The sequence below is a fragment of the Aedes aegypti genome, chromosome 2 (assembly GCF_002204515.2).
Source record: "Aedes aegypti strain LVP_AGWG chromosome 2, AaegL5.0 Primary Assembly, whole genome shotgun sequence".
Classification (NCBI taxonomy): domain Eukaryota; kingdom Metazoa; phylum Arthropoda; class Insecta; order Diptera; family Culicidae; genus Aedes; species Aedes aegypti.
In genome coordinates this window covers 437,382,278-437,409,799 of record NC_035108.1, presented here as the reverse complement: position 1 = coordinate 437,409,799, position 27,522 = coordinate 437,382,278, and the positions used below count along the sequence as shown (strand labels likewise).

Genomic DNA, 27,522 nt, shown 5'->3' with positions numbered 1-27,522 from the left:
TCAAGTCAATATAATATTTGTATAACGTACTTCATATCTACCGAAAATTCATTGGAAACTCCTCTACATATTGTTTAGATAATCTCTGGGAATTTTTTTCTATTGAAATTCATAAAGTAAATGTTTGGAAAGGAATACTTTACGACCCTTGAAAGAAATCTAGGATTTTTAAAGCAATTGTGAATCGATTTTGAAGATTAATGTTTAAAAGTAGATATCCTTGAATAAATATTTGAAGAAATCCTTTTACACGTTTTATCTTATAATCTCTTAAAATATCTGTGAAGTTTTTAATGAATATGCTTAACATCAAGTAGGAATCGTTTGAGGAGTTCCCCCATAAAAATTTTAAAAGCAATTTTGAAAAAAAAAAAAATGGAAGGCGTCCTGAGATTTTTTTTCATCGCTAAGGGATCTCTGATTAATTTTTCAGGATGAATCTTCGAAAGACAGTATTATGAATTTCTAGAGGAGTTTGTGAGATAAACCCAAGTAATCACAAGCATTATAACATTGCACTTTTTCTACTACATATCAACAACATTGATGCAACATTGCTTTTTTTCAGCAAATTTCAAGAGCTGTCAAGCAATAAAACAATTACCATGCATTACAAATTTATCAATCCACTATTATCACTTTATGAATTGCACTGCTGCCCTTATAATAAATACTTTATAAGTTGGTTGATTGCTTTATCTACGTTCTTGCATTATTTCAACTTTAAAAGTGAACATTTCCACTTTAAGACTACTTTAATGGTAGGCTTACTGCAATGCAGCTGCATTATATATGCAATGATAAAATTATCCATGGTTACTTGGGATGTATAAGCATTTTAGAAAAATTTCTTTGCAAAACGCGTCATAAAATTTGGGTATAGCCTTAAGGTGAATATGCATCGAAGCCAAACCTCAAATTTTCAAGACCACAAATCTAGAGAACCAGACTGAGGTTTGAGCTGAAAATTTAATCGATTGGTCACCACCATCTTCACCTTAAAGAAGTTCTTTATTTCTGGTAAAAAAAAATATCCTCGCAGAACTCATTGGTGAATACAAGGAGATAGCTGGATGTATTGCGTGGAATAATCTTCTGAAAAATATCAAGAAATTATGACTAAAAAACCTAACCTAATTCCTCATTGAATTCTAGTTATCTGAAGTATTTTTTCGTCATCTGCGTGAACTATCAAGAAGAATTTTCTGAGATATCTCTACGGGAATCATTGAAAGAACGCCTGTATGATGTAATTAATAATTGGAAAATCTTTGACCAATCAATTCCATAAAATTTTATGGAATGATGCCTCAACGAATTGCATGATGTTTTAGATATTTAAATTCCCAAAGGAATGTTTTCAAAGTCTGGAGTGATTTCTGTATGAATTCTACGGAAATATTCCGGGTGCAATGGAGGAATCTCTAAAAGAATTCATAGGTTTAATGTCTTGGGATGATTTTGGAGGATTGCACTAGAGCAAAATCTAAAAAAATTATAGTGAAATCTAAGAAAATCCTTTGACAACTGGCAATATGCTGTGAGCTCTTCCGAAAAATTGTGCAATAATCCCCTAAGAATGAAGTTTATTAATACTGCTGTTATTTTGAAATAATTAGCAAATATTTAGCAAAATGTATGACTTGTTTCAGTTTACAGACTATTGCAAAAAATACAAAAAAATGTTCATTTTGTAAACAAAGCTTTCACGTCATTATTGTGGAAGTGTTTGTAAAACACCAATATAAGAAACAGGCTCTGTTCTGGATTGGACGCAACGCCAGAAAGAGAGGAAGGACATCATATGATATCTATTTACTTCTATGAGAAACCGTCACGCGACAACAGCACAAGCGTTTGCAAAAATTACCATTTTGAGCCCTTTCGGAAACTGTCACCGAGTGCCCGAAAATGGTCACTTTATAATGAGTGAAGTAAAACATGTGAACAAAAAACGGTCCCAGCTATTGAAAAATGCCCTAGGTTGAACCCCATGAGGAGTTCAAGATCAAACCGGGTTCATTGAAACGTAAAACCTGACCGACTAGAATGAAATTCCGCGTATTTCATAAACAGGTAGTAAATCACTCTAAAGCGTCACCCTATGGCCTCAGTCATCGTTTACAAATATATACTTGCTCACACAGTACCACAGAAGAGCTTCGGACCTTTTTTCTGCCTTGAGAAATTGCTTCATTCGTTGCGATATAAATTGCTGCCACGTTAGCCAATTTGAACGCGATCGATTAAAAGGAAAATAACCATCATCTTTTTTTTTCTAATTTTAAAAACCAGTTTTTTGGTCAAAATTTGAGCAATGCTCAAGAAAATCTATCATTGCATTGCACTTACTATCTGTATTACAATGATAGATTTTCACGAGGATTTCCTAAAATTTGAGCGATAAAACTGGTTTTTAATTTTTTGATGATTGCTGATGATTGAATGATCGAATCTTCAGCTTTAACGGGAAACATACGATCTGAAGCATTTTCAGACTCACAGTAAGCGCATTTTTTTTTTTTAAATAAAACTTTCGCAGTCATAATTCAACTTCCCTCTACACTTCCATGTATCGGTAAACAGCATTCATATTGTTCGGGCAAATTGCTGACAAATAGGTAAAAATATGTATTCCCGAAGAGTTCGGTAAGGCGGCGACAAATAAGTGCGCTGCACCAATCGAGATAAGTATCGAGCGTGGTCCCGTTTTTCGCCGCCACATTTCTGTTGAAAATGCACCGATCAAGCGCGAAGAAAAAAGTAATTATTTTACAATTAAAAATTAGCACACTTATTTTTGTTTCAATTTTAAGCTCATTGACGACGGATGACTGAGCGAGTAGCGGCGTGGCATAGCCGGACTGGTGTCAAACGGCGTGCATGCGAAAATAAATGGCGAATTTTCAGGTCAATCCGCTGTGAAAAGTGTGACTTCGTGATGGCTGATTGAGGGTGGAAACACAGACGAACAGACGTAAGTCTGACAAAATATCAATCGATCGATTATTTACCGATCGTTCCAAATTCGATAAGTTTCAAATCTCACTGCCAGAGACGCATAATAATTTAGTAAATTTGACGTTTCAAACTACCGCCTTCTGCACAAAACAATAATTTGTAGTGATGCTACGAAACTGGGCGATCGATTTTGAAGAAATTCGTTCCAAGTGTTACATCTGTTTGTCTGTGGTGGAAGGTTTCACAGATTCCACAGTTCCTTTCGGTTGAAATAGGAAGCTTTGCAGATGCGGGGCAACATGAGCTGTTACCGGCGAAGAGTTTGAGATAATCGGGTGCATGGTCATTGCGATTCTGCATGTCCGCAACGGCACACGATGTGAGACTCGTATTTTTTCCTGAGAAATTGATGTGTGAATTTTACTACTGGCTTTGCGCTTGACGATGGCAGTGCATTGTTGATGAAATAGTAAACTCTGCGGTTGTGCATCGTTCCGAGGAAGCAGACCACCTTCTTGCCGCTAAATAGGATAACTTTCTTTAATGTTATCCATTTATAATTCAAATATTGTCAAATTAGTTTCGAAAAATCAGTACTTCATTGATCTTTATCAGTTTATGTAATCTTTTTTTTTATGAAAAAACATTTATTGTTTTTTTGATTGGCTTCAATATCAAAAATTGAAAATGACCCATTGGGGCGCAATTAAGAAGTCCTGTTTTATTACCTTAAGTGGTAGTATCAAAATATCTGTCAATAGAAATAATTTGTGTACGAACAACACGACAGGTATTTTAACTGTCCTTATCACATTTAATCCCGCCCCAATTGCTTATCTGTGACAGATACGCGTATTTCGACTACCACATAGCCTTCTTCAGTGTCAGTTGCTCGTATCCAGATCATCTACCACTGAAGAAGATTACAAGTGGAAGTCGAAATACGCGTATCTGTCAAAGATAAGCGATTGGAGCGGAATTGGAAGGTGCAAGGTACTCCAATCTACTTTTTTGTTTCTCTATTGAGATTATGCTCAGAGGATTCGAACACATTAAAAAGTGTCGTAATCAGTTTTCATTTGGATCAAATTCACATTTTGACAAATTCCGAAACAAATTGGAATAAGTCGAAAATCCGATGACTCGTTTTTTACTCTACATCGCTTGCTACAAAACTCACCAATTAATACATGTTCCACCCACAGTGGTCCAGCACACTTGTTCACGTCTGAAGTCACTAATCTGTGCCATCTTTAAGGCAACCCGTTCTATCTGGCTTTCCGGTTCGAATTGTTCGCTTCTACGCAAAGGCTTTGTACTGGCCCATGTTCTGACACCACAACCGTCTGCCAGAATCGTCGAATCAGAAGTTGAAAAATCGTTTTCTAAGCCACGATTGTCACTCGGCCGAACAAGTGTAGTGTTCTCAACTGGCCGTCCTACGGCACCCATCACGAATCGTGTGTGAGATTTAATGGTATTTGTTCGGTCCATTAATTTGGACTTTGCTGCTTATGTTCTCGGCTCAAGATGAGTAAGATACGAGCGATGTGAAAAATTTACAAACTTAAGCTAAGAAAACGCTATACATATACCTATCAGATGTCGGTGCGACGGACGAACAGGTTGATGTTTTGCAAATCTTGTGATGAAAAACAAAAATATTTATCCCAGCTAGTCAAATTATTTAGATTGATAACTAGAAACATGCCCCGAGCAATCCACGTGAATGAAATTGCACTTTTGGATTCGATCGCGAAAAGGAAAAAAAAACGAATCTAGTTCAAACAGCACGATTGATTGTAATGCCCCCCGTTAGACAAACCATTTACGAAGAGGAAATATTCGACTTCGTGCCATCAAACGGCCACGTTGACACAGTTGTAAATGAGCCGGGAAGACAGACATTAGCAGTCTCAGCTTAGCAGCACGTCACAGTGGCGGGCTCTCATGCAAAAGCCGGACAAAACCTCAATAGTAGTCCAAAATGGCTGAAAATTTTACCATTGTTAATTTTGTAGATTGTCCAACATTTCCCCGAAAACCATTTCCCTGGATGATTTTTTCACGAAGGATTTTCTCCCGAAAACGATTCCCTCGAATGTACTGTTTCCCCGAAAGAGTTTTCCAAGGACATTTTTTATTTAGTATAATGGTTCGCGACTAAAAATGGGTGAACCAACGTGCGAAGTTCGATTTTTGACCAACTTCGCCGTGTCGCGAGTCGATTCTCAATAGTGCGCATAATGCACACGGTGGAGGGTATAGATGCGCACTATAGCGAAGCGACTCGCGACGTGGCAAAGTTGGTCAAAAATCGAACTTCGCACGTTGGTTCACCCATTTTTAGTTGCGAAGCAGTATATTTTTTTTTAATTATCGAATTCAGCAAGTTTGATAATTGGTTCGAACGAATGATTCTCTTATGACTGCTTTGAATCGAAAAATGAAAGGTGAGATATTTTGATTGGAAATCGATGACAGTTTTTACTGGCAGGTCTGCTTTTAAAAATATGTTAAAAAATTATGTTTGATATCCAAATTTTATTATGCTAAGAATCGTGATTAAAATGCATAAAATGTAGAAGGTATGTATTGGAAGAATATTCAGGAGATGAACAAATATGAAGCTTAGTGTTGTTTGTTATGTTCGGATTATGATTCGGATTCATCTTAATGACATCTGTCTGAAAGGGCAACGGCAGAATTATGAAATAAAGTTTGACTGGTTGAAAATAGGGAAAAAAACAACTAATTGAACTTTAAGGCGAGCAATTTTAGTATTTCATTTTTTTGCAAAAATGAAGTGTTAAAGTTCAATTACTAGTTTTTTCTCTTAAACATACTCTAATAAACCCTGCCCTAAATTTAATAAAAAAAAGTGTAGTAATTTGGGACACATCTGACAGTTCAGCACACCGTGTCCAAGCTATCATTCTATCATTACTTCCGCGTTAGTAGTTTGTGATTCGTGAAAAATAAGTAGATGATTAATTTGTTTTGAACTACAATTGCTAACGTAATTTTCAATTGTATCAATATTCCTTCGTTAGAACAAAGGTTGTTCTTCCTTATTACTGGTCGAATAATCATTGGCATCATAATAGTTGATCATTTTAAAAGCTAGTCTCGCCTTATTATAATCGTATGCATTTCTTTGAAGCTTTGCTGTGTTAGTGTTGTTATGCTTGTTGCTGATACTGATTTCATCGTAGATTAGCATTCTTTATTGAAAGGCAGTTTTTTTTTATAGATATACTAGCAGTCCCGGCAAACTTTGTCTTGCCATCAAATAGGCTGTTGAAAAAAGCCATGAAACGTCTCGTACAAAATGACAGTTCCGTTCATTCCCATTTTCCGACTTTCCTGTTCAATATCCTAGCATTTTACGCACACACACATACACGCGTTGGAACCCTTTTGGAACATAACAATGGAAGGTTTTTCAAAATCCGACAGCTCGTTCTCAAGCCTTTTCGTGACATACAAACACGATCCCATTTTTATTTATTATTTACTAGTGGTCCCGGCAAACTTCGTCTTGCCATCAAGTAGGCTGTTGAAAAACGCTATTAATCGTCTCATACAAAATGACAGTTTCGTTCACGCTCGTTTTTTTTCAACTTTCCCGGGGAATATCCTGGGATTGTTATGATGTTGTTGTTGTTGATTTGGTTCTGCCATTTATTGTAGCAGGGCATCTGCCTATAGCACTGGAATAATCTAAAAAGCGATTTGATCAAGATTGTGCTGTTGTTCGTAAGCAGTCATTCTCCTGTATGAAGGGCCATAGAGATGGGCAAAACAGTTCTTTTCAATGAACAGTTCCGTTCGTTCCGTTCTCGAAAGCGAACTAGTTCTTTTGAACCGTTATTTCGTTCTTTTGGAAAATCTTTTTCATTTTCGTTTACAGGACAATGTAATACGACCCATAAAAGATTTATTTAGTCAAAGTCGAAATATTAATCTAAATTATTATTCTATTATTGATAAGAAAATTTGTACTACAGAAAACTGAACAAAATACATTATTTTGAAATTAGTATTGCTATTTTAGAGAAAACTTTCCGATTTACGGTTCAACCGAAAACTACCGCAACTGACCTTACTGCTTTCACTGAAATATCATCAATTAACTTCAATGATATTCCGATAATCCTGACGGTTGTTTTCTGTTATTATTATAATTATTTTTCTCTGCAAGCATGTTATGATTAGATTAATTGAATTATTGGCAGAATGCATTTTGAAGTTCAAGAATTCGTCATCGTAATCATCGTCATCATCGAAATTTCAAAAGCAGTTTTTCTGTCCAAAACTATAGATTATTCGATGAAAATGTGTTCACTGTGTTTGAACGGAAAAACTGCTTTTGAAAATCCCGAAATCAATGACGGATCCTGTCCCCTTAAGTGTCCAATAAAACTTCGACAGTTGCGGCTACCGCAGACCGGAAAATTTTCCTAACAATCGCAATATAAACGATTTATTGTTAAACAAATTTAAAAATGAAAATATAAGTTCATTCATTGGGCTTCCATTTGCGCGCCAAACTTTGTCCGTCCGTGGTTTATACTTATCCAGAAAATCCAGACAATCTTTGAATAAATGGAATGATTGCGATGAAGAATCACCACTCACACAAACACATTTTTCAATCGTTGGTCATTCGTCGCACCGGATCGTTCGTAATCAGCGTCTGGTAGATGTTGGAGGGGCATGCCAAGAGCGGGGTAAACGGTTCTCTTCGGTTCTGAATTACCGTTCTCAAAAAAAGAACTATGACTCATTCGCTCACCACAAAGAACTAGTTCTTTTGAACCGTTCGCGAACGGTTTGCCCATCTCTAAAGGGCCAAAAACGGATGTGCGGACCCGCAAGCAGAGACACTTGCACGAAACCCGCGGCAGGGGAAAAGAATCTCCTTCCAGAAGAAAGTTTTCACGAACAATTGTACAATCAAGCTCTCGATTGACAGAATACTCCCAATAGATGGGGTCGAAGAGCCCGCCTCCAATCCACGAAATGTTAACAACAGGGAGGAGGCAGTCCCAAGCTCCCTGTCCAAATCGCTTCATTCGGGTGCCCTGGTGGTCCCTCCCAACCCAGTTATATATGATACAAAAAGATAAATAAATACAATATAAATTAGAACAATCTCACCAAGTTTGTTGGAACCCCATGCAGATTTGTAACACTTTATGAACTGGATGAACTCTCCGATGACCAATGATGGTTTGATTTTTCTTATGGTTTCCTATTTACACTATATGCTATACTGCACTCGCGAAACATTTCATTAATGATTATGTTTACTTCACGCAAAATTTAATAAGATTTAGATTTCTTACGTGCTATATAATTATTTTTGTATATTTTCATACAAACCCCTTCACAAATCCTAAAAAAATGTGTAACGTAATTAATGGTCAATCCCTTAATGGTAGGAAATGTAGATCTAAAACTACAACATACTTATTTTGCATTTTTTTTTATTCCGGATATCCTGTAATGTAACTACGACCCACGCAATTCAACAAGGCGCTACAATGTCACATAAAGCGTCACTCTTCGCTTATATGCAAATCACACGATGAACGCGTCACGCTTCGCTTCGCGCCGCGTTACTATGTCGTCGGCCTACAGTTTTAGGTTGTTCCACTTCTAACACCACATTTCGTCGTTGTCATGACAACATAATGCTCGATGCGCTAAGTTCCACGCACACACGCTTACTGATCTGAGGTACCCATGGCTTCCAGTAAATTCTATGCGCACTTCAACCACATGATTTTACCGTTTTGATTCGAATCCCAGACAGCTTCAAATTCCGGACACTCTACTTTGTATGGGAAAGATTTCACTCGAAATGTTTCAAAATGGGCCGTCAAAAAGTTCCCAATTTGAAAGATGATTTTTATAAACATGTTACATAGCATGAAAATTTACAATGTTCAACTACTTTTGACGTCTTTCTAACGGATTAGTGCATTTAGTTAATGATTCGAGTATTCTAATTGCGTTGTTTAGTGGAGAACAATTTACTGTTTGTTCCAGCTTGATCAAAAGAGCTCATCTTTCTAAGTATAACACGATTTTATTGCACTTCAATATCTCAATGTTGATATTATAAATGATTAAAAAAAGATTTCAATCCGTCGAATCAATGACATTTCAATTTACACAATGGCAGTTCGTCCCGAAGTAAAATTTGCCGAGGGGTGATTCAAAAGTGATTTCCATACTAATTTCAAATGCGTTTTAAAAATAGTTCCAGGTGACGGAAAATTATGAAACTTTGGATTCTAGTTTAATTTTTAACGTAGATTCAGAATATGTAAGAAAATCAATACCCCTAAACAAGTTAATTGTGTTGTTCATGAGCTGTCCGGAGTTCGAATCAATGTGCCCGGAATATGAAGCAAAAGTGTGGTTGTGTCCGGAATAAAAATCATGAAGAGGCCGAACATTTTTGTTGATTAAAGTGAATTAAAGCTGTGGAATCCAAATCTTCACCCAGCATTCGAAATGTAAGTGTTTGCAAGGCCTGATTACGCTAAAGTTGTATAGGGAACGATTCAATTTATACATGTTTCGATTAGTTGAAGTTCACTGAAGCCTTAAGTGTCCGTAATATGAATCAAAACGGTATATAAGTTTTTGAATTGAACAACTTTATTAGGAAATATTTATAAAATGCTTTACATGCCAACTGACAACAATTCATTCAACACCATTGAACCCCATTAAAACAACGTCATTTAAGCTTCAGATGAAAAAACCCCTCACTTCACTCCACCCACCCGGGAATATCCTGGGATTGTTATACAGTGAAACCTCCATGAGTCGATATTGAAGGGACCATCGACTCATGGAAATATCGAGTCATGGAACAGCAATTCTTTGGAAAGCTGCTTCTAGGGACCATCATAGTAACCATGAAATTATGTTTTAGTATGATTCATTGAGTCGATATTGAGTCATGGAACATCGACTCATGGAGGTATCACTGTACACACAAACACGTCGGAACCCTTGACGAACAAAACGGAGAAAGAATCATTCCAATCCGTTGACCCGTTCGTAAGCCATTTCGTGACATACAAACACCATTCCATTTTTATTTATATAGATTTCATAAAAATAACTTACCATATATGAATACAAATTAACAGAGCTTCTGAAACTTCAATCATATTATTTTAGTAATTATATACTATTACTTCAAATGTCATTGTAAGAACGAATACTATTGATATACAGTTAACTCTCCCTTACTCGATATTCCTTATCTCGATATCGAGTAAGAGAACCATAGTAAAAGTTGGTATTCATGGCTACCTCGATGGTCCCTTGGATCACAGTTACATTGGTTTTGTGTTCTGTAACTCGATACCTCCCTAACTCGATGGTCCCTTCAATATCGAGTAAGGGAGAGATGACTGTATTATTATTATAGAATATTTTGATCCAACATTTTCAATGTTTTGGTTTACTCTTAAGGCTGATACAAATATTAATTTTCTTCTATGTCACTCCCCCCTTAAAAAATCTGAAAATTTAGAAGGGGAGAAAAAAAAGATTCATCATTTTTTGAATCAGTTGTTGTTTTTTTTTTATTTTTCAAGTAAAAAACAGGTAAAATATTGATCCAGAGGACGATTGAAAAAAATTTAACATCTATCGTTAGAAATAAAAATTCAATAAAATTACTTTTTTAAATTTTCATTTATTTTGTTCCTTATTTATTTTTATCCCCCCCTCGTACCTTCCAAGTGGTCTTGGACATAAAAGAAAATTAATATTTGTATCAGCCAAATTAGGCTTTTTTTTAAATAGGCGTTTTTTTTCTAATCGTTAACTAAGATTATTAGCATTTTTAGTATTCATTACTAACATGCTCACTGTATTTCACGTTTTCGACTAGATGATTCATTAAGGAACGTTTCGGCAACATTATTTCTATCCAAGACATAAAAAAACATTTGTAAAACTGATATCGATTGTCAGAAAATCAATAAAGAAGCATGTTGTCTTTTAAAAGTTTCTAGAAGGAAGTCTTGAGATTTAATTTTGTATTATGTGTACAAGATATAATAGATTCTAAGGATCAATGGACTCACTATTGCTAATGTCAATAAGTATAATGAATAAAATTACGTTTAACCTAGTGGACATATGGCATGAGAACATTTGGCCGAATAAGGCAGCCTATTATTAAAAGAAGGTAAAAGTCAAATTGAATTATTATCAGCTAAGTGCTCCTATACATTGGAACAGTATAAATATAAAAAAAAAACAGCCTATTATTCTAAAAAGGCAAAATTTACCCGAATGTTAATTCGGCCAAATGTCTATAAGCCAAATATATATACGCCAAAGATACCGCTTTCAACTGCCTATCATGTGCTCGCTTTTTTCCTTGGGGTATCACAAAAAAAAGTTGTTTTGAGTCAAAGGCACGTGGGACATTATTTTGAACATCGGTTACTTTTGAAACACATTGATTTTACAACAAAATAATCAATTCTACACTGTTACTTCAATAGGGCCAAACTGACACGAGTGATTTCTCTCCATCGATCCTCTCTTTCGCTAATAACGTCGCTAAATTAGATAAATCTGTAAAAGTTCTCGGTAATGAAGCAAGATATAGTGATTCATTACCTCGAATGCCAGTTCCCCGAATGAATCGTTTCCCCCGAATGAACCGTGTTCCCGAATGACTCCTTTCCCCGCAAAGTGATGCATTTCAAAAATGTACAAGAACAATCCTCAGTGACCGGGTACTGAACTAGAAAGAACAAAAAGCAATCAAAAGAATGGGATATTTGATCAACCTCGACATTATCCTAAAAATGCTTCGGACGTTAAAACTGGCCAATCAAAATAAAAGAAGGGAGCATATCCACTGACCGATTCGTTCGCCACCTTGAAACACAAAAAGTTATGACAATTATGAGTGCCACGAACTTTTTGGGAGAACTGGGATATTCAGTGAAACGGAGTATTCGTGGAACTGGCATGCGGGAACCTGGCGTAGCACAACCTTTTATCGATTCAACAATCATTTTTGACATGTTGACTAACTGTTTGGGATGCCAATAATGCTAGGTTAGGTTTTATTTTTATCTCGTCCATGTATTTGGTTCTCAATACAAATATAACTAAACATTTATTTTTCAGTTCTATTTTTGGTGTTTATTAATATAAAACAAATTTATACATAAAGCCAAATCAATGCGTATATAAACATCATGTGTTTGCGGGCGCTAATTTTGCCGATCGTCTGATAGGATGCTGCTTATGGAGCTAAAGCGTTTGAAATGAATGATAAAATAAAAAAAAGTAGTTAGTTATTTCTGTTGATTTTTTTTTCTTAAAATTTACTATGCTAAGTAAATTTTAAGAAACTATTAGTTGTATTTTATTGAATGCACTGAATTTTATGAATTTCAAGTTGATTTTTTCACCATTGTTTTTACCTAACTCAGTATTCATCTGTAACAAAAACTTAAACGAAACAAAAATCGCACCATTTTGATTGACGTTTATACTGCATATTTTTCCTACACGCTTAAAAAATATATAAAAACAGAACTGTTTATCGAGTTGAACGACTTTTTTGATTTTACGAAAATTGATTGTTGAAGTAGCAAAATAGGATTGTTATTTTAACAAACTAGAGGGGTCGAACTCAACAAACAATTTTGTTGATTCAACCTTGCAATATTTCTGTACGTGTTTGTATTCATAGAAATTTTATTTAGTGTATTGAAGCTACTAATTTTGCATACAAACCTATGAGGATATGCGATTATGCAGGCTATGAGTAAATGCATTTTATTTTTGGGAAAACCTGAAAAGTTTCAAGCAAGCATTACAAGATATATTTCCGTCGCGTCTGACCCGATTATATTTAGCTTAAGTTTCTGTCATGGTGAATGTACATCATCCTATGATTTGCCTAATGAACATAAGTTATGTTTAGTCTCGATACGTAAGATAAATGATTAAAAATATTGAAGTGAAAAAATGTAAGCAATTTGTTTCGTACTCATGTATTCTGAAAGACAAATATCAAAGAAATAATATGAATAATTCAATCAAATCATCCCCACCATGTTACCTTATTTTTATCAAAGTATGTAGGATAAGGCGGTTTAATAAATAAAATGTTTGAGAATCCAATCACCCATATGTTTCTTACCGTCCTTACCATAAAAATAGTGATCTATGAAATTTTCAGCTTTCTAGGTGATGATTTGAAGGTGGCCCAGAGACAATGTAGGTTTACATGGAAATTACTATGGAGAAATTTTGAGATATGTTCCAAACACGCTAGTACTGTAATGTAAGTACAAACTTATTATTCCATAGTAAAAACTCATTCTTCAAACCATAATAAAGAAATTTGCTGAAGAGAGCAATTCAATCCGATGGATATCAGAAGAGATATTCATGAGTTTTTTGCTATTATTTTGCTTCTTATGGGATTATAGCCATGCAAACATGTACAAAAATCCCAAACAAAATTAGCTCAAAAGGGATTTGTTTCTTTAGAAGCATTCTTTATTAAGGTTTGAAGAATGAGTTTACGATATGGAATGAACTTTCATTACAGTACTAGCGTGTTTGGAACATTTCTTAAAATTTCTTCATAGTAATTTCCATATAAACCTACATTGTCCTTGGGCCACCTTTAAATTACCACCTAGAAAGCTGAAAATTTCACAGAACACTATTTTTATGGTAAGGATGGTTAGAAGCATATGGGAGATTGGATTTTCAAACATTTTTGAAATTTGAATCGTCTCAATGTACAGCATCATAAGACTTTCCTTGAAGCACAAGTTATATTTAGTGTCGATACGTGAAATAAATGAAACAAAACAAAAGGTGAACATTTTTTTCGTTCTTATGTATTTTGAAAGATTAAAAACAACCTTTCATTGAAATATGATGTTTTACTCCATAAAATTATCCTCCCTTGTTATACCGTTTTAATTAAAGTATGAAGATAATGGAGAAATTTTGAAAAGTGTTTCTAACATGTCAGTGCTGCAGTGAAAACTCATTTTTCAAACCATAATAAAGGAAGAAGAGAGTAATTCTATCCGACGGATGGGAGAAGAGATATTTTTGAAGAACACTATTTTTTCGTAAGGATGGCAAAAAATGTACGGAAGATGAGATTTATATATATATATATATATATATATATATATATATATATATATATATATATATATATATATATATATATATATATATATATATATATATATATATATATATATATTTTTTTTTTTTTTTTTTTTTGAACCGCCCTATAACATAACATTCAAAAAACGATTAAATATTTATAAATTCATTTAAACCGATGATACACACTCCCAAAAAATCGTGTGATTTACGTCTTTCCGGATGCACATAATGAATCGAGCCGAACGACGTAAATTTGTGTCAAATTTTAAAAACGTTAGTGTCTGATACTGGAAATGTCGATCACAGTTCCATCGTTTTCGTGTCCTCTAACATGTAAAAATACATTTTTTGTTCAATGCATCTTCAAGGATACGTGTTTGTCCATCACTTACATAATGTGTCATTCAGTCATAATCAGAAATACGTCCACAGTAATTTTCATTACTTTCAAGAGTGTATTTTTCACAAATTTTTATTTCCCATGCTTGACGCAGTTTTGCGCAAACAGTGACGTCACCAAAAACTAGAGCAAATTTGGCGCTATATACAGCATAAGAGATTATTTCGAAGTGTTTCACAAAAAGCGCTTGATTCCCCAAATACAGAACGTTGTACGAAAATTTAATGAAAACGAGAACTTCTGCATACCCCGTACAAACTACAAATTTGAAACATCCAAAAACAATCACAATACCGTGCACCCCCGCTAATTTGAACGGTACCTCATGCAAACTATCGGGGTTCATTTTTAGTTTGAACTTCTAGTCACCCTAGAAACGTGTTTCTGGTTACCTCTTTCACTGTTTTGTTTTGATTCTGCGTTCCGTTCCACAGCGTTCCATTTCAGTTTTCTCCGTTCCATGAGCTAAATGACGTTTGAACCATTTTTAATCTGAACGATGTGCAAATTAGCGGGGTACAAATTAAAAAGTGTTCAGATTAAATGTGGTCAAACCAACGGGGGTACCCGGTATTTACAGATTTTTGAATTCTTAATGAACTTATGAACAATTGAACTTATCTTTCTATATGGACAAATACACGCGTACATTATTTGACGTTTGAGCGGTGCCGTGTTATTTACGTGACCATGGCAACTAGTGAATTCGGCACCGCTCAAACGTCAAATTAGTAAACTCATGCATAGGTCCATAACGGTGAAAAAAATTCACTACATCTCCAAACTACCCCACGACTCAATTTTCGTTCAAATAAATTGAAATTTAGTAGATGAAAAAAAAAATTAGGTTGTTTCTTAGTTGGAGTACAATACTTCAATTGTTAATGTGAAATTTGATGTCGATTTTTTTAGGTTTTGTCCGGCTTTCCGCCACTGTGCATCGCGATGAAGAAAACGGTGGCGGTGTGTGAAAATCTCTTTTCCGAGCTGTCCGTCCATAGAACGAGACTGTGATTGATATTAATCTGCTGGCAGTTCCAATTTATCACATCATCAACCCAACGAAGAAAACTGCCGATGGCGACGAACGACGAATACTTCTGTGGATGTGTAAAACGCTCGGTTGATTTGCTGCTCAATTGGGCGAATAGTTCTTTTTCGGACGGGGAAAGTCCTCTGGGAAGGCACTTTCATGGACCGTGCGCTTCTTCAGCGTGGGTAACATTATACTTCCATTTGTTCTGAACTTCGGAACGTGAGGTGCCACTATGCTCTGCATATTGCGCCTAGAATGGCAGCTGTCCCGTATATTTCAGTTAGGCAACGAGCCAAGTGACGACGAAGAAGCGATTTTTTCCTCTGATCTATGCGTTCTTTTGGCGATTTAATCCATAATACACCCACGATTTAAAAATATAGTCATATCTCAAGCACTATACTGATGATACTGGTTTTTGGGGCACATATTGGTGCATAAATTTGACGCGTGTAAAAATGGTCCCTGCCTGTTAGCTGTTTATTGGGGCTGTTGATTCGAGAAAATCCCAGATCCTAAAATCTACTACCTTATCAGGACTAGAATCATAACAGAAGCCTCTGCGCTTTTGAATAAAGATACACAGAATCTTCTAGGCCAACATATTAAGTGTGTATTTTGTCTTTGATGATAGTTGTGCCTTACACAGAACACTTAGATATAAGAAATGAATCAGCTCAAGTCAAATACCTAAGGGTTCAACAGACGTCATGAAATTGTGAGTCACCATGATTCTCCATTTCAATTTCCAATCCGCAGGTTATAAACTATTTATTAATTTACTAATCCTATTCATGTTCTCTCCACTTTTCTTTCTAGAATCTGATAAACCTGCCAAAGATCAAACAAGAATCATTCAACGGCCTCAGTCACTTAGGTGAGCATGAACTTGGTTAGTATAGCCATGTTATAGTAAACAGTCTTTTCCTATCAGGAGAGGACGCAATCCTTCTTTGATAGCACTTGTCGCTGTGCATTTGCGTTTTGCTAGTGCACTAGTTGCAAGTTGCAAATTGCCATTGAAATACTAACGCAAAGCGCTTCCGTTCGCCATGTGTGTCATCGATGCGATCGTAGACCATTGAATCACTCTCAATGGTACGTGGTAACTGTGCCATCAATCGGCACTGACACGTAACACTTCGATTACGCTCCTCCGCGGAAGCCATGTGTACTAGCATATTCTTGGCGATTTGGATTGCGTAAATGCAGTCATTGTTGTGGTGATCGATAACTAATAGCTGTAACGTTTTCTGCCTGATCTTGTACCACATTTCAGTAGCACTGCCAGCGTACGATCAAGTGAAATCGCCTGGACCGCCACAACTGCCCACCGTAATCGAGAGGGTACACGAGGATGCGGAGAATACGGACGCGACCATCAACGGAGTGCAAAGCACCACGAACATCAAGACGGATGAAATTTCCATCAACGGCAGCATGGGCAGTGATGACAAGAGTACGAGTAACAGGTTAGTGAGTTTTGATGATTTTTGTAGAATTGTATTAAATGGTCAATTTGCAAAGAAAGCTCTCAGTTAATAACTGTGGAAGTGCTCATAAGAACACTAAGCTGAGAGAAGCAAGCTCTGTACCAATTGGGACGTAACGCCACAAAGAGAGAGATAAATGTTAAGTTATGTTTTATCATTTTTCCCAGTTCTCTTCCCATATAACATTTTGATTTTTATCATGGAATTATAACTGATTTAAAACCAAAAATCGGCTTATTAATCTGTATTAAAATCAAGGTCTATTCACCTCATCATTTTTTGCTGTCAACTTTTCAGTTCGGCGAGTCCAACAAGCGGGAACCGAAATTCAAACACCAAACCACCGTACAGTTACGTTGCACTAATAGCGATGGCCATTCAGGTTAGTAAGATAAATTTCCTATACTCCATGGAAAGAAAAATTCAAGATTCCAAAATTAGATCGGCCGCTCGAATCCGTCACTTTCTAAACGGAGAAAATAAATTACCCACATTCATTGAAGCTAGAATTTATTAATCACATTTTAATCCAACCGGCTGCTTGATGACACGGGTGACTGAGAGCGCTCGCCTTTCTATAGTCACCAAGTTTCAAAGCAGAAAATCCAAGAAAGCGCATATGTGCGAAAGATTACCATAACTTCTAATTTATAATTATCATAAAATCAGATGCTTACTAGTTGATACCCACCGACTTAATTAATTTGTGGAAATTACCCCACAGAACTCCTCGATGAAGCGAGCCACTCTGAGTGAAATCTACGGCTACATTACGTCCCGCTTCCCATACTTTGAGAAGAACAAAAAAGGCTGGCAGAACTCGATCCGGCACAATCTCAGTCTGAACGAGTGCTTCGTGAAAATCCCCCGCGAGGGTGGAGGCGAACGCAAAGGCAACTACTGGACCCTGGATCCCCAGTACGAGGACATGTTCGAGAATGGAAATTACAAGCGCCGGAGGCGGATGAAGCGACCCTACCGGACGGGACACTACTCCAAGATGTTCAGCGACTCGTACATGACCAATCCGGGAAACTTTGGCCGACCGGTGTTCCCGCAGAGTCCCTACCAGTATCCGCGGTATGATACGGGGTAAGTGTTGTGCACTCTGCTTTGCCTGATGATACCATTGCTCAACTGTATTTTGCTATTACAGGACGTCATGGATGCAAGCGCCCCAGCTGGGTTCTTATACGCCGTGCCCAACCAGGACCAACTACTCATACTCGACACAGGTAAGTAATTGTTGGGAATATGGGAGATCTTAGTCCAATAAAATAGAAGCATAGTACATCTGAACATATTTCAGCTGCAACAGCCGGTGCAGTCCGTGTCCATCAACACCTACGGGTCCTTATCGAACAACTTGGGTAAGGTTAATCTGTTGAGGAAATCTTAGGACGATGATTAGCTCATAACACTATTTCTATGCTTTAGTTTCAGGTAGCACACCTCCTCCATGCCCTCGGAGATTCGAGACATACTATTCACCATGGGATACAGCAAGTAAGTAGATTTTCCATATTCTAAGGGACCGTCCATAAATGATGTAGCATTTAGCATAAGACAATTACTCACATCCACTTCCCTATCGTAGCCTATTATCCCTTACCTCATGCACGGTTCAACACAGAATCAAAGATCGACTCCCTTTAAAATTCTACGTCACTTTTGGACGGTCCCTAAGAAAAACGTTTAAAAAAACGAAAACCTAAGTTTCAGCATACGATTCGATTCTGAGGAATCACAAAATTTGTTGATTCAATCTCATAGTGTAGCCAGAGGGGTAGGGAGAATATTTACCTTTGGCACATGCTTAAAAAAACGATACTAAAACACTAGTATTCACGAAATAATTGCTTCATGATAGATTTTAAATCGTAGAAGTTGTCAAGCAATCTTTTTGGAGAAAGCTCCACCTATATTCGCAAGAACTCCACCTTATATCCCCCTAAATATTTTTATGAGATTCTCCATGGATTTTACCTACTTAATAGATACTCCAGAGATTATTACATAAATCTTCTCTAGGAGTATCTCAAAAATATCTTAAAGTGTTCTTTCCTTAATGTCTCTGTGTATTGTTCCAGAAGTTCACCCGTGAACTTCTCTCAAGATATTCACTCCAAAAATTTATCTATAAAATCCAGATGGAACTTTATTTTGAAAAAATATTTCGTCCCAGGCAGGGACGAAATTATTAATCTACTCTCGCCTATGGTCCATGCCTGGGAGGTAGGCACAGATACTACACACGAAATATTGAACACTTTTCCAAATTGCAAGATAACTTCCGCTCACCAACGACAATCAAGGCAGGCTTGGGAAAAAACGCTAGTTTTATTTTGATGTGTACCTGCGATCTTTCTGGACAAACTTGGAAAAAGGGCCATAGTTTTATGTGCATTTAATTTTAATTTTCATTGGAAAAGAGTAAAAAGATGTGTGTTTCAGTACTTTATATTCGATCAAATTAAAAGGTGCTATCGTGGCATTGCTTCTGGGTGTGCAGGAATTGATTTTCAACTGATTGTTGTCAACTTTGTTGAAATGCAAAAATATGTTTTGATCAATTACGCGCTTTTTTCGTGTTTGTCCATTCTTTAAAATATGGGCTCACAGTAACAGTTCGTAACAGCAGAATCTCGGCTCACTATGACGTACATAAATTTTGTATCGGTTTCTCCCTCCCAGGTTCATTAGGCCCATGACAACCATATATCGATACACAGTGTTCTTCGTAGCCAGGATGTCCCGGGCGATAAGTGAATATCGCCCACTGTCAGTTGTAAGAACTGTGAAAATAAAGACCATTGTTTTGTTTAATTGTTTGCTATGGTTTGATTATCAATTTTTGATATAGTTAAATCAGCTAATATATTGTGCCAAAAAGTTGAAGCACATTCAACATTTCGATGGTTTTGGAAGAAGAGCAAACATTAAAAGGCATCCTGCAAGCCTCCAAGAAAGATATCAGTGATTTGATTGCGACACTTGCTCGATTATGGATCATAAACATTAAACAAAACTTCGCATTCTGATTACCCGAAAATGAGTAAACACATGGAGATGTTGACTACGCTAAAAGTCGTCCCGTGCCATGGGCCTGAGGTCCATGCATGAGTTCACTGCAGGTTGACGTTTGCACGGTGCCGTGTTATTTATTTGACCATGACAATGAGTGAATTCGGCTCCACTCAAACGTCTAATTAATGAACTCGTGCATTGGTATGGACCAATGCAAGAGTTCACTAATTTGACGTTTGAGCGGTGCCGAATTCACACGTTGCCATGGTCACGTAAATAACACGGCACCGCTGAAACGTCAAATAGCGAACCCGTGCATAGGTCCATTGCCACTCGCAGGTTAGAATCTTCGTTGATTTTTATTTGTTTTCATTCTCACCTTGACAACAAAACAAAGAATAAGCGCTTGCTACACGATTGCTAATTTCCTTCTAACCTGCTGATACTCAACCGATACTCAGGAAATAAAATGATGGGGTTCATTCGAGGCAGCTTGACTTTTTTGCATTTCGCTTCAGGGAGTTGTAAATTTTGGACGAAACACTCTAAATGCGCGTCAATAATATCGATTACGTGCATCTTATTGTTCATTTCCCACATCACAGCATATTTTTAAGTTACATAAACCTCATTGATCCTTAGCTTTCTAAAACTGACACTCTTTTATTGGTAAAGGTCAAAAACACAAACGACAAACGGGCATCGTTGTTTGTTTTCTTCATCTACTTTTGTATCATTTTGATTGGACTTTGTACAAAAATTAGTCCCTCTCTACCATTCGTCCAAGAAATCACTAAACAACAAGTAAACGTCAATATCTCATATAAAAACAAAACAGTTGGAGGCGCTGCGTCGACTTTGATGGTAGCAAAACTGTCAGTGAATTGAGTATAGTGAGCATGATATGTTTCGTCTCTGATCCCAGGAATTCTAACAAAGAACATATTGAACTTGTTCAGGAATTACACCAAGAATTCAATTTTAGTTATTTTATTGTTATAAAGAATTACTTCAATAAACATTTTTTCTATTAATTTAAAAAGGTTTCATCCAGGATTCTGGCATTACTAACTCCATTAACTCTTTTAAACATCCCTTCAAAACTCCCTTTCCTCAAATCTCTCTCCTATGTAAATAAAAATGAAATGTACACTCAGGCAAATTAATTAACGAATTTCATAAATTTTCCCTTATGAAGCATTGAAAAATCTATAAAAACCTATTTCAGAAGGCTTATATGGATTTCATACCGTTGAAATGATAGCCATAATTGGGAAAATTATTAAATATATTGAACTTTTGCAAATTTCATTGCACGCCTTATGATTTCCATTGCCGTCATGAATCATTTTCTTAGTGATACCATATTTCATAAGGCTATTATGGATTTCATATTAGTTCGATGAAAACCGTAAGTGCGAAGTATGTTTCACAACATTACCATATATCAATTTCATTAGGCCGCCTTACGATTCACATAGCTGTCACTAATGTGAAAAACTCATAAGGTTGTTATTATGAAAAGTTGTAGCACGAAATCACCGCCATCGTTGAGATCCAACATATTGCGTCAAATTTTTTAGAAGTCCCGAAAGGAAGTTAGGCAATGTACAATCGCGGGGATCCAAATAATTGGAAAAAGATGTAGATGTAGATTTTAATAAACGAAGAGTAATGGTCGAGTTGACGTCATCAAAATATTGTAGTACGAGTAATGCCGTTGCCAATTTGTTCAATATCTTTTTGGCATTAGGCTTGACCAACGTAAAATAGGAGCTCGATGTGCAACTTTGCTGCGTTTTATTGTGATGCTCGCAACACGATAAAATAGTTGGAAATTCAATTTCCACACGTTTGCTCAACATCAAAATAAATTTCACCTAATAATGAGTAGGTGAAAGCGTTGACATTTCTGTAAATACTCTGAATGAAATGCATTGTCAACTGAATATAAAAACTAATAATTAAATAATAATTTGTGTCATAAAAAGCAATGTAGTTTATATTGCTGATATAAGAAATTCATCATTTTTATTTCAATGTTCATAATGCTGTTTTATGAAATCAGCAAGACACCACACTGGCGTGATTCAGATAAATTCATAAGGTGAATCAATAAAATACTTACCGATTTCTTGTGGCAAATAAACATAAGGGGAAATGATGAATATTCATAGTATTTTTGCCTGAGTGTATGTCACGGATTGGCTCGAGAACGAGGTAACCGATGTTTATGATTTCTTCACAGTTCAATTTGTAAATGGATGCGACGTGTTCGTGTGGAATAAAATAACGGGAAACTTCTGACAAAGTAGGAATAAATGATAAATGCAAACCTGACATTTTTATAGGGGCCACGGTACTCCCTTGACCATTATTTAAGAAAAAAAATCTTCATCAAATCTACCGTTTTGATTCATATTACGGACACTTAAGGCCGCGGTTAAGCATAACCGAGCAAAAAGCACATAAATGAACACTTTCTGTATGATACCTCTGCATTATCAAGCTTCAAACACACTTAACTTTCGAATGGTGAATGAAGATTTGGGTTTCGCAGCTCAAATAACCTAAAATAAAAAGAAATTAATGTTTTTTTCCATGATTTTTATTCCGGACGCAAACTCACTTTTGCTTCAAATTACGGTCATTTTGATTCGAATTCCGGACAGCACACGAAAACCAAAATTAAACTAGTAAAATTACAAATTGAACGGCTGAGGGTGTTAGAAGAACGTCAAAACTAAATGCGTATGATATTTTTTCATGGCTTGCTATGGAAAATGTTTATTAAAACAAGCCTGAAAGCTGGGAACTTTTGAACGGGAAATTTTGAAACATTTCAAGTGAAACCTTTCCCATACAAAGTTGAGTGTCCGGAATTTGAATCAGAACGGTATCTGATCACCAGTCGTTTTCTACAGCTAAGCTGCATGTCTGGGCAAAATTTAAAAAAAATCGTGTGGCCCATTTTGATGTTACGCCCTTTTGATTGTACAAGTCCAAAAGAAAATCTGTTCTATATAAACGGGTTATCATTTGCCGTGATTATCAGAAGAAATGTACCATCAATGTTTTACCTAAAGTTTGTTTATTTGGTTGTATGTAACTTCTAAGCGGAGTATCGAATGAAAAATTGCGTCCTTTTGGAGTTAATTTAGAATTAATTTTAAATAGACTAACTATGCATTCTAATGCAGTGAAGCAAGTTCAAATGTTTCAATGACGCATTGCACTTACATGCCGCAAAAAGTCATTCACATTTAACTGATTTTTTATAGGCTCAAGCGCTATAAGGCATTATGGAGCCAATTTTGTATTATTATTATTATTCATAAAATAGCTGCCACTCGGCTGTTTCGGCAAACTTTGTACTGCCCCAGAACTTAAACTTCAATAGCTGAGTAGTGCACTTTTGGTTAAACTATGGCACTCTAGACCATTGTCTTTTGTGATATGTGAAGTATACATTACTACATTTAGATTGTTCAAAATATTCACAATATTATTTGTGGTTTTCCCGTACTTTTCGATCACACAAGCACGTAAGAGCCCTGATACAATACGTAAGTGGAAGAATTGTATAAATCCATTAACCCATGTTCAAGCTATCTCGTGAAAAGATAGTATTTCCATATTTGAAATACGATGAAGAAAAGTAAGAAATTTCCGTTATTATTTGGTTTTATTGAAATTGAAAAAAAAATTGAATGACATTGCCCCGTGATAATTAAATTACTACTAACATATCTGAATGCAATTCTCTGGAATTTTACTAGAGATTATTCGGAAAAATGTTCGTGTACTCTTGATGAATAATTTAAAAGTTCGCCAAAAAATCCTGCAGAGATTTGATTATTTTATTCGACAAATGATCCAGGAATTCATCCAGAAGCAACCCTTCATAGGTATTCTTCCAAATGATATATTTGGATTTATGCCAAGAATTATAGCTAGCTTTATCTAAAACATGTCGCATATAATTTTTTACAGGAATTAATCCTACATTTTCTCTAAATAAACAAACTGCAAATTTTCCTCGGAAACTCTAGGAATGGTTTCAGAGATTCTTTCAGAACTTCATCCAATACTTTTCATGAAATATGAATTTATACCTCTAAGAACCCCCTAAGAACATTTCTAACCTAAAAACTCACTACTTCTCGGGCTCTAAAATATATCAATAGGTTTATGGATGAACTCTTTGATTTATGCTTAAAGGATCCCCAAGAAGATTGTTGCCAATCTAGAGAAGTTTCTAAAGAAATCATCAGAAAATTTCTAATATTAATCTCTTCCAGACTTATTTTGAACCTAACCTGTGTATAAATTAGATTCAAGGAGTAGTTTTTGGTGTTAATTATCAAAGAATATCACAAGGTTTGTTCAATAATGTCTGAAGACATATCTTGGAGTTACCACACGAACGTATCTACCTTTTAATGAAGTATGAAATAAACACTCGAAAAATCTTTAAATTTATCCGGGTAGTATTCCATTCGAGTATTATTTCCGTAGGAGCTCAGGACAAAAAATTTGAAGAAACCTGGTAAAAAATTCCTGGATGTATCATTAGTGGAACTCTTAAAAATACTTTGTGAATTCTTTGAAATATTTATTTTCCTGAGAGATTTCCATAGAGTGTTTCAACGATATTTTTTTTTTTTGCAAAACCAAATGAACCTGATGTAGTGCAAAACTTATGCTTTGTGTTTTTGAATACATTTCATTCGGGAATTTAATGCTAACATTTTTGAAGAGTGTAAAGTATCCAAAGTATCTTCGAGGATTCCCGAGACAAAGTTCTGGGTGATTTCAAGTCCTTTAAGATTCCTTGAAAATATACTCACTTAAAAAACTCTTTTAGAGATGCTTCAATAAATTTGAGAGTTATTCGTGGATAAAGTGCATTTTCCTAGTAAAATTGTATGAAAATTAACCCTCCAATACTCAACTCCGTCTTTAGACAGGGTATCCTCAGGAATTTTTGTGTATTTTTTCGTAACTCAAAAAATAAGAATGATGTCTTAAACATTATCACGCTTATCAAGAAAACTTTTAGTGACGTTTGGAACATTTTTGTATTTTTCGTATGTTTTGTATGTTTGAGAATTTGATTCTTCTATCGTTGGCTTTGAATTGGTTGAGAGTTGTGTTTGATCCGTCGACCTTGACGCTTGCTCCTGCGGGGGCGGGCGATGAGGACAGGATCAAACATGTCGCGCGTCGGTCGGGTGAAGTGAAAAGTGGCGTGATCCGTTAGTTGTGTTTGATCTATTGATCGCATCGCTTGCTCTTGCGAGGGCGAGTGATGAACACTTGTCCGGCGTCCAATGCGATTATCGAATTATTTCGCGAATTCGGTTAGGCGTAATTATATCATGGATCGCATCACCTACCATTGGTGACTCCCAAATCTATACCTTACCCACTAACCCAATATCCTTTCCATGACAACCGTGGAGATGCAGAGGTGATCTCGGTCTCTAGTAACAACGGTAGTCACACTAACATTCCTTCCCTTCCCCGATGACCGTAAGGACGTGGCCGGCGCCGTTATTGACTTTTAAAATTTGAGCTCTCGATTTGTGCACATTGAAGAATGGTAAGCTAATCCCAAGCCCCATTCATTAATTCCCTGTGCAACTTCGATTGTTCTGGTCAATCACGGAGTAGCAACTACGAATTGTACGGTCATCTATGCTTATGCTTATGCTTATGCTATGTTTTGTATGTTTGAGAATTTGATTGTTTTACCTAAAAATGCTTGTTTCTCATTCATTGTGTTATCTAAAAAGTCGTACATTTTATATTTTTCATTGAAAGAATCAAATTTGCTTTAAAACTGTTTTTTGTTTGATACAAAATAAACATGTTTTAAAAGTAGGATACATATCCTTCATAATTTAACGTTTCATGCAAAAAGGTGCAAAGGATGGCCCCTGCTGGAAATTCTGGCTACACCCATATTCAATATATATTGCTCCATTATATTCTTGATAAAAAAGTTTCCCATACCGGGCCTTCCGGGTGAGAGCCGGATATCCTAACCACTAGACAATATGGGACTTGTTATGATCTATGAGTAATACAGATTTTCATATTTTTTACATAAAAATGAATAATCATTTCCTTTTTCAACAATTGCCCATTGGTTAATCGATTCGTCTCTTTTCCCTTGTTATCCTCACAGTACTACCAGTGGTGAAAGAAGAGATTCCCAACCAGATGAGCGTAACGTCCACCCAGCAAAACTACCAGAAGAACTATCTTCCGCAGCCGTAACAATGACAAAAGTTGCTGGCAACGTTGCCCCGGTTGCACACACTGCTGCTTCGGCAACCACCACCACCCCCACCCGATTGGTCACCTCCATCGAGGTCACCTTCGATGGGACAGGTTGCACTTGGTGGTAGCCAACTCAGTCCATCAACTTTCCTCTGTTGTGAAATTAACACTAAAGAATTTGCTCCGAACGCATCTTGTGATTAGAGAGCAGTTTGGGAAACTCTACCCGGAAGCCCCCTCAACAAACCAAAGCTAGACAGTTTAGACGGAAAGGTACTGCTGCATTTATCGAAGATCATTTTTAGGAAGAAAACGGGGCAAAATCTAGATCAAAATTAACGTTGTACAAAAAAAAAATACTTATGAGCGATGATGCATATCTTTGTAAATACAATAAGCTAGTGCATAGGAAATCAAAGAATTGTTGGGATCTCTAGCATAAGGACACAGCAGAGCATTTGTATGCATCAGATTTACTATAACAGAAGAAGACGATAACAAATAAATTATTTATTTAATAAAAGTAAACGTGGATTAGTGATAAGTAACTTGCACAAAGAATGATGCGCACACCAAAAAATTTCCACAACCGTGTTTGGCACATTGATGTAAATGATAAAATTTCCGTCCGAACATTTGTAACCTGTAAAACTCATATTACAATTGACGTATACACTAATATCGAATAAAATCAGTGAAACTCGAAATCGAACGACGGTGTTTGAATGAATACGAAACTCCCTATCTGAATTCTGGAAATATTACGCCTCACCGAATCAGCATCTGGTCCATCCTAAGAAACAAGAAGGTAAGTAATTCACCGACCATTTCTTTGACGCCGAGCAATTAGACTGGCAATTAATTTTCGTCGGAACGATCCTCGCTTCTAAATGAGTCTTCTCGGTACAGCAGCGCTTGAGTCGGGATAATATACGAGCGTATTGCTAGATCATGAAAATGTGAAGACAGGCGCGACTCACTTTCAATTTGCGCTGCTGGCTGCTAGCTGATGTTTCAATTAGGCAACAAATGCCGTTTATGCAGTAAAAAGCAAGGAAAAGGGGAATACTGTGCAACGGAGTCGAATGTGACTGCCATTTCGTCAGGCA

At 36.2% G+C, this 27,522-nt stretch overlaps 1 protein-coding gene across 4 annotated transcripts in view; it reads left to right on the top strand.

Moving 5' to 3' along the window:
- The window catches only part of LOC5566982 (forkhead box protein E3), a 67,916-nt gene extending 40,791 nt beyond the window's left edge, over window positions 1-27,125 (top strand). The window contains exons 3-10 of one of the 4 annotated variants that reach the window (XM_001651342.2): window positions 16,425-16,482; window positions 16,885-17,077; window positions 17,396-17,480; window positions 17,823-18,190; window positions 18,255-18,333; window positions 18,408-18,468; window positions 18,536-18,604; window positions 26,319-27,125. In XM_001651342.2, the coding sequence (XP_001651392.2) occupies window positions 16,425-16,482; window positions 16,885-17,077; window positions 17,396-17,480; window positions 17,823-18,190; window positions 18,255-18,333; window positions 18,408-18,468; window positions 18,536-18,604; window positions 26,319-26,410 (1,005 nt within the window). In that variant the 3' untranslated portion in view covers window positions 26,411-27,125. Of the gene's footprint in view, window positions 1-16,424; window positions 16,498-16,884; window positions 17,078-17,395; window positions 17,481-17,822; window positions 18,191-18,254; window positions 18,334-18,407; window positions 18,469-18,535; window positions 18,605-26,318 lie in introns of all 4 variants that reach the window. The other 3 variants (XM_021847834.1, XM_021847833.1, XM_021847832.1) reach the window with 3 other exon arrangements.
- Window positions 27,126-27,522: the final 397 nt, after the last annotated feature.